This window comes from Silene latifolia, chromosome 1, assembly GCF_048544455.1.
Source record: "Silene latifolia isolate original U9 population chromosome 1, ASM4854445v1, whole genome shotgun sequence".
NCBI classification, from domain to species: Eukaryota; Viridiplantae; Streptophyta; class Magnoliopsida; order Caryophyllales; family Caryophyllaceae; genus Silene; species Silene latifolia.
In genome coordinates, this window is record NC_133526.1 from 79481308 (window position 1) to 79489244 (window position 7937).

At 35.6% G+C, this 7937-nt stretch overlaps 2 protein-coding genes across 2 annotated transcripts; one reads left to right on the plus strand and one right to left on the minus strand.

Annotated features, from left to right (window-relative positions):
- The first annotated feature begins 408 nt into the window (after positions 1 to 408).
- Positions 409 to 3406, plus strand: LOC141606970 (cyclin-B1-2-like). The gene is made up of 4 exons (XM_074426349.1): positions 409 to 694; positions 775 to 875; positions 2407 to 2504; positions 3164 to 3406. The coding sequence occupies exons 1-4, from the start codon at positions 566 to 568 to the stop codon at positions 3262 to 3264; spliced, it is 429 nt and encodes a 142-aa protein (XP_074282450.1). The 5' UTR covers positions 409 to 565; the 3' UTR covers positions 3265 to 3406.
- Positions 3407 to 3882: 476 nt separating this feature from the next.
- On the minus strand, positions 3883 to 7937 carry LOC141606959 (uncharacterized). The gene is made up of 2 exons (XM_074426341.1): positions 7178 to 7937; positions 3883 to 4447 (listed from the first exon to the last, which is right to left on the minus strand). The coding sequence occupies exons 1-2, from the start codon at positions 7529 to 7531 to the stop codon at positions 4079 to 4081; spliced, it is 723 nt and encodes a 240-aa protein (XP_074282442.1). The 5' UTR covers positions 7532 to 7937; the 3' UTR covers positions 3883 to 4078.

Here is a 7937-nt window from a genome sequence, read left to right on the forward strand (position 1 = left end):
GTAAAGTGGTATATAAAAAGGTGTAATTATTAATTTATTCTTTATATATAATTAGGTTAAGTTTAAACATCAATCTTATTTGGGGTGAGAACTATCGAGATTTTTCTTTTACCCCGCTTAACCATATAACGAAACTATAATACTCCATCTAACGTCTGTATATATATTATTGTCTAAAAAACCGTGCAAATATTGACTAAACTAATTGTTAAAAACTAAATTTAACGGTAAAATATTGAAGTAATGCAATAAAGTAACCCGATAACGACCTGAGTCAAATCCGTCACTCCCATTACATCATTTGACCCAAAATAACGCGACCCAATAACAACCCAATCTGACTCGATCCAAAAGGATAGGCTGACCCGATACGACCAAACTCAAATCTAATAAAAAGGAGTAATTTAATTAACGGGTGGACCGATGGGACCAGACCAGAAGGAGCATGTTTCGTATTGCTGAAGACTCAGGCGAATACAACACATTATAAGAATCAGATCGATTCCACAACATTGCAGTCCCACAAACACACAAACAAATCAAAAAAGCGAAAGCAAACGTAGCAATGGCGGAAGGAACAAAGGCTATCCAGCACGAAATCGGCGGAGTTTACACCGACGCACTTCGCTTCGGCTTCCATGGCGTCAAGAGCGACATTCTCGAAGTTCATCCTCTTCAATCTTCCGCCATTAACGTACGTCTTACAACTCTCTCTTTATACTTCTCTCTTTCTCTCTTACGTCTCGGGTTTTTATTGGTTTCCTGATTTTGCAGTTGAAGAAGACTGAAGAAGATATGAACAAGAAGGTTCTAGCTAACACTTATGGCTCCGCTTTTCCGCTTAAATTGGACCTTGATCGCCAAATTCTCACTAGGTTTTCCTTATTTCTTCAGATCTTTGCTTTCTTCGTGTTTTAGTTGCGATTTCAGAGTATTCTAGTTTGATGTTGAGTAAAACCCTAGCTGATTTTGGATTGTTTCGGTATCAATTTTGTTTTTTAGGGTTTGTTTGGTGTTTGAATTGGGCATACTGTATTATGCTTCTCCAAGGATGATTCTTTTTGTGATAGTAGGTTTCATTATATGATTGGGTGACATATTACCAGTGATAGTGTTGTAGAAGATCAAACAATTGGGAAAAGGATTTTATTTACGAGAGATGATGACGACTGATACTGTTGTATGTTGGGGAGATAAGGATTTGTATTGTTTCCATTCTTTTTGTTTTGTTTCTTAGGACAGCATACATCAGTATCAGCATTGAATTGTAGTTGCTTTGTAAGCGGCAGTGGCTCTATCGGTAATTACGTGAACTCAGATTTGATAGTTCAAATCGGATATACATTATCAAATTCTGTAAATTCGGATATCCATATCCTATGTATATTTTGGATACTCAAACAAATTGTGGGTGTGGTTTCGATGGTTCTCGGATATCCCTTATTTTGGAATTTGCTTGGATGGTGAAACAACCTCCATTTTCATCATCTTGCATTTTTTTTTTTTTTTTTGCCTCTGACCTCCATTGAGTGCCACTTTAAATAGTAGAACAATGTGCCTTAATATTATATTGTTCTTAATGTATTGTAACACTCTCTTAGCTTGAACATACCAAGAGAGGCAAATATGAGATAAAGAAGGTAGGTTAAGGTTGACGGCTGAAAGAATAAAGTAATGCCTAGGCTAGTATAAGTTATGGAGCCAAAGCCTAGTATCAGAAAATGTTGTGGGTGAGTAAAGTAGAAGAAGAAAAAGTCTTTGATTATCCTCATATGATTGTGGCTGGGAATGACGATTGACGGATGAGCTAGAGAAGCAGGAAGTTTTTCAATTTGAAAACACCAACCCATGTGTTCAGAGTAGGCTTGATAAATTTTGTATTAAGAATGAGATTGTTGTACTCACTCGTATTAGTGACTTACTTAATCTTAAAGAGTAGTTGCAACTTGCACGTAAAGGAGCTATAGAGGGAGAGCATGTAGGATCTTATAACCACTCAGGTATTTGACCTGTCTAATATTGGTTGGGAGTAAGCGGTGTACTAAAGAATGTGATTTTTTTTGTAAAGACTGTTTAAGTGGGCCATTTGTGTGCCATATCTTACTTGTTACTCCGTTGTTTATTATCTGAGTCTATGTACGGCAGGCTATTCATCAAAGGTGTGCCGTTAGTTGTTATAAGTGTATCAGGATCAATTTGATATTTCTAGTCTTGCTGCTCTATAGTTTGCAAGCTTAGTGATTGACAAATGACAATAATGTGTGAATGTATATTTAGATTGGGCTGGCCTTGTAGTAAGTGTGATTGTTGTTGACTATTCATGGCTTCAGTCTTGATCAATTGTATACTTTTTACATTTCACAAAAATGCATTTGAGAAACTGATGAGAGATTTTTAAATTTGTAGGTTTCAAAGACCACCTGGACCAATTCCATCATCGATGCTTGGCTTGGAAGCATATACTGGATCTCTAGATGACATTGGTTTTGAAGATTATTTGAATGGTAATGAAATGTTCATACTTCTTTTTTCCCCTTATTTTTTATCTGCTGTGTTCTCGGCTGCATTCTTGCATATTAAAAGCTAAACTAATGTTTTAGAGAAGACTCTTTAAGCAATTGCTTTATTCCATCTCTCTTTATATCACAAGGATGTCTTTTGCATTCTCATTTGCCAGTTATTTCCATGACATCCTCAGATGAGTTTGAAGGTTTTCATGCTCCATCTTTTACTGATTTTAAATCGTGTTTAGTTTTTAGTTTTAAGGCGATGAGTGTCTCGACAACGAGGCTCAAGGCGTAAAACAAAGTTCTGTGCCTCATGCACACGAGTCACACCATTTTTAGAAATATATTTGCATTTTCGAAATATAAAATTTACTCATCGATGCCCTTTTTTCATTCTAAAGATGGCTGACTTGTAAGATACAGATAGTGATGGATGCACAGGGGGAGGAATAAAAGAATTAGTAAGGAGAAATATGATTTTGCATGGAAACGTGCATCGCTTGTTGCGCCTTATCCGTAAGGCACACTTAAGTTACCCTAAAGCGTTTTGGGTTGTGCCTCACTAAACCTTGAGTTTTGGACCAAGGTTTTGTTCAAATTGACTTGTTGTGTGAGCCTTTACTTAATATTCTGGATGTGTTATTTATGATATGCAGATCCACGTGATTCAGAAACCAATCGGATTCCTGATATGCACCATGGTATGGAGGTTCGCCTAGGCCTATCCAAAGGACCAGTCTGCCCTTCTTTCATCTGATCTGATGTCTGTATTGTTAGAGCTGATCTCTTTTTCGTTGAACATGGATGTATGAACAAATATCTGTTTTAGACACCAGAATGTATGACTGTTACTGGCAAATTTCAGTTTGGTATATGCTTGTGTTTGCGTTCTTATGTCATCCTCAATATGCCTGGTTTGATGTCGATTATAGTCCTTTTTAGTTTTAGCTTCCTGAGCAATGAAATTAACATCGAACAACTTTGAAACTGATTTGTTTTCTTCAGTTCGGGCAAGTTCATGCCAAAAATAACGGAACTGCTGTGACAATAACAAAACTTGAGCTTGTCCAAAAAATAAATGTTGAGGAATATTAGTCACCATTTACCACTGTTGATGAGCCTGATTTGCTCATATAGATGGGCAATCTCACTCGCCTGTATTATTCAAATCCATGAACTGAACCTATGTAAAACACTTACATAAATGACTCCATATCTATACAAGCTGAAGTCGTCTATCAAGAAAAAGATCAGGAATTGGTGGATTTTAAAGAAAAATTATGAATCGACTAAGTCGTGTATCTGGAATTCACCGGAGAAATTTCACTCAAATCATTCGGATCCCCACCATCTTGAAACAAACAATTCGAATATAAACTGTACTTCCCGATTCACTCCAGGAGATCACTCGTTAACGCATGAACAACCAACATGCCAGAAGTGCATGTTTGTATTCCTAAGGTTTTAAAATTATTCATTCATTCATATGGATGGATGGAGCCACAGCCTGAAGAAAGCGGAAGTTATACGCTGAGAAACAAAATTACATGTTAAAAAGAGGAGAAACAAAATTATCTATGATGCATGATTTGGTTGGCAAAAGCGAAATGGTTGCGGCTAATTTCTTCATCATCATCTTCTTCATTTTGAGACGGTTTAGAAAGTTGCAGAAGCTCGAAGCTATGGGAAGAAGGAGCAGCAGAATTGTCAGGAACAGGTGCAAAGTCATAAGTTGTAGGGGCATTATTATTGAAGGTAGAATTCATGTTTAGAAAGTTGTTTGAAGCTGATGAATTATTGTTGGAGAATGCTGGTTGTTGATGAGGAACTTGCATTATTTCAAATCCGTTGTTTGTGCTTTGTAGCGCATTTGCGACTGCCAATCGACTGTTTACCACTTGATTTTGAACCGTTGCTAACTCCGCCTGTAGCGTCGCCACCTGACATGTTTTACGAATAGTATCATCAGTGTAATTTGATCAAGCATTTGTTGCTTAGAATTTAGAACTTTAGTAATCATCATTTGGGGGCTGGGATTGGCCCAAGATGACTAAATTTTATTCAGCTGGAAATTGCGCCCTTACACGCCTCTTTTTTAGTGAGTTAAATTTTGTGGTAATTTTGTGATTTTCTCATAAATTCAACTATTTTTTACCCTAAATTTTCATCATTTTCGTTTTTCAATTGCTCTCAATTTTGATTATTAATTTCTCCAATTATATATTGAGATACAAAATAAATTTATTTCGATTATCGACAACTTTTTTCGTGTTATCAATTTTTTAAATAATTTCCTTAAATAAATTGTGAAGATTTGTTCAATATGGATATTGTTTGAACCCCAGAGGTTATGTAATTAACGACCATGTGAAGGAGAAAAATTAAGTGCTTTGAAAGAGATATATGATATAGGCAATCATAACCGTTATAAGGAAAATGTATAGAATCGTAATTATATCGACTAAATTATTTTAAAATATTGTATAGGGTTTTTTTGTCAAACACATCTTTTAAATTTTTTTCCAAACTACTTTTTTAAAAAAAGTTTGTAAAACACAACCTTTGATCCGCTCCATTCAACCCTACTTTGCAAGTTTGCTTTTTACACGGGTATTAAGGAGCGGATTAAAAATATTATTAAAAGTACATCGGGAAAGAGAATGGAGAGATTAAAAATATTAAAAAAATATAAAGGTAGGGTTTTATGGTGGATTAGTGTGGGTATGGATGACATTTTTTGTAAATATAAATTTTCAATAAGGATTGAATGGTCATTATTAGCCAAATAAGGAAACATGTAAAACATGTAAAGTGGAGTTAAATGGACGAAAAAGAGGAATACTTGCAAAGTGGAGTTGAATGGAGGGAGTAATAAGTAATTAAGTACCATGATTTTAAGAACTGAGTAATTGATTAATAGTGTCATTACTCTTTAGGGCTTGCTTGGGATAAGAGTAATTATTAAGGGAGTAATGAGAGCAAAAATAAGAAGAATTGGGAGGAGATTGATGCTTTGTGGTGGTTGTGGATGGTGGAAAGAGGTGGTTGTTACCCACCTCCCCCTCCAGGTAATAATGGAGGGACTATTACACTATATTTCCTCATTTCTATCCATTTTTATCTTCAACCCCCATCCCTTTCCTTCATTTTTTAATTCATTTTAGCTCTATTATTCCCTTAATTATTACTCTCATTACAAACAAGCTCTTAGGTGTGTAAATCGTTTTACATAATGACAACACAAAGGTAAATGTATAATATTTTAATTTTATTGCTCTTTCGGTCTATGTTGAAGAAGGATAAATTTTTTCCTCAATTTATTTTGATACACCATTTATGATTAAAGATTTCCGTAAAAATATGGAGTATCATTTTTAAATGCTTTTTGTCCAGGGAAGAAAAACTGTTTGAAAATACTTTAATTGTAAGATATGTTTACTCGAAATCTAAAGAATTGCATAGTTTGTACATATACTCCTTTTTTCCGTCCCAATCAATTGTTGTCCTTTAATTTTGGCACAAATAACAAGGAAAGAGGAGAGGACCAATAAGTGGACCAAATTGTATGTGAATGATCAAATTACTCATCAAGTTCATTCTTAAAATAAAAAGGAAAACAATTAACTGAAATATCCCAAAATAAAATAGAACAACAAATAACCGTGACAGAGGAGTATAACGATAATAAGAAGAATATGTAAAGCTGTGTATGGTACGAGATAATAATAGTATATTATGAGAATTTAGGTGTAGAAGCTAATAGGGTTTCTAATTACAAATCTTAAACTTGACGTGCAAGGTGCAACAATACGCAAGTTAGTTAAATTCTTGCCATTTTTCACTAGGCACATTCAATGACGAAGCTAGGCTTTGGCCGGGCGGGCCATGGCCCAGGTGATGATTTGAAGAACAAGTAATAAATAGGTTCCATATTATCAATGAATTAAAGTTGCCTTGGTGGTTTGTACGCATGCAATTTTGAATTCCTAGCCTGAAGTCGTGTGTTCGATGCATGTAGAAGACATATTTTTATGTTTTTGCTTTTTCTACAACTTTCTTTCTTAACTTAATTTATGTAGATAATATGGCATGCCTAAATATTTTACATAATGTTTTATATTTAGAAAATAGGGAGTCGTATTTTAACGTTGGGAATGATTCTTGTGTTAATAAATTTTATTATCATTAAAAAATTCATTATAAAACCGTCATATAAAAAATTTATACTCCGTATAATTTAATGTGTAATTTGACACTCCCTCCGTCCCACATTCGTTTACCTTTTTTATTCTTTGTAATAATTATTTTAATAAAAGGTAAACAAATTAATGAGACATGGAGGGTAAACAAAAATAAATATGTATTTGTAGGTTATGTATAATAATTTAAAAATCCTACGGAGTATTAGATATCGACAATGCTATCCCAATAGCGTGAGATTTACCATGAGTCGATAAAAGAGTATGCATCGATGAAATCAAAATCGGCCCGGGTACCTATTTTGTCCTAGCTTCGTCCCTGGGCACATTGTGTCAAGTACGTAAATTTGGACCTCTATTTCAACTTAGCTTTTTACGTTTGATTAAAATACTCATCACAAACAAATAAAAACGTAAGGAGTCTGATGAGACAGGAGGAGGGAGTAAAATGTGGAAGTTGGTGGGTCAGACCTGTTGTTGCAAGGCAAGAATGGTGGAAACACAACCATAAACGGGGTCTGAAAGCCGAGCTTGAGCTTCATAAGAGATGGTGACAACAGCATCATGTCTCCTGTTCATAGGTATATGGAGCAATAACTTAGAGACATTACTAGCTCCAAACACCTTGTGAACGGCGGCAAACCTAGCCGCCCCTTGGTCAGTCCCGAAATGAGGTGCAAATATGCAGCCGCTCGTACACTTCCTCCTAAGAAACTTGCAAGCACCACATGGGGCAGAGGCCGGGGTGGGCCCCTCCACGTCCCCTCCACTTGCTTTCTTCCCGGACCCCTTACGACGGCTGTTATCCCCGTAGTGATCCGGCATGGTTAATTACGTTTTGATGGGTGATCCGGTATGTTATGTTTATAGTAAGAGTGGAAAGGGAGAGGGTGCACGTTTGTTACATGAGCAGGGGAGTTTGGCGAGGTTAATATGAATATAATTGGGTGCTTATAATTGTAATTAGGGAATTAGGGAATGGAAAAGAGAGTGTAGTGCATTTTGGTGTGAAACAAAGCACGTGTAAAGGGAGTTGTGAGTGTTAGATTAAATCCCTCTTCCTTTTTTCACATTAAGGTTAGTTTTGTGTGACTCAAAAATGCTTACTCATTTGTTAATTAAATGATGGGTTTAATGTGATATTGGTTGAAGAATGCACAAGATTTGTGCTTCCTTAATTACGTGTGGAGATGCTGCTAACTTGGGATTTTAATGCATTTTTTTAAATTTT

What these genes read in the sequence shown, in the direction of transcription:
- LOC141606970 (XM_074426349.1), top strand. Translation starts at nt 566, where the DNA reads ATGGCGGAAGGAACAAAGGCTATCCAGCACGAAATCGGCGGAGTTTAC. An exon ending in GATCGCCAAATTCTCACTAG is followed by an intron (nt 876 to 2,406) that starts GTTTTCCTTATT and finishes TTAAATTTGTAG; the next exon opens with GTTTCAAAGACCACCTGGAC. An exon ending in TTTTGAAGATTATTTGAATG is followed by an intron (nt 2,505 to 3,163) that starts GTAATGAAATGT and finishes TATGATATGCAG; the next exon opens with ATCCACGTGATTCAGAAACC.
- LOC141606959 (XM_074426341.1), bottom strand. Translation starts at nt 7,531, where the DNA reads ATGCCGGATCACTACGGGGATAACAGCCGTCGTAAGGGGTCCGGGAAG. An exon ending in TTCTTGCCTTGCAACAACAG is followed by an intron (nt 4,448 to 7,177) that starts GTCTGACCCACC and finishes AAAACATGTCAG; the next exon opens with GTGGCGACGCTACAGGCGGA.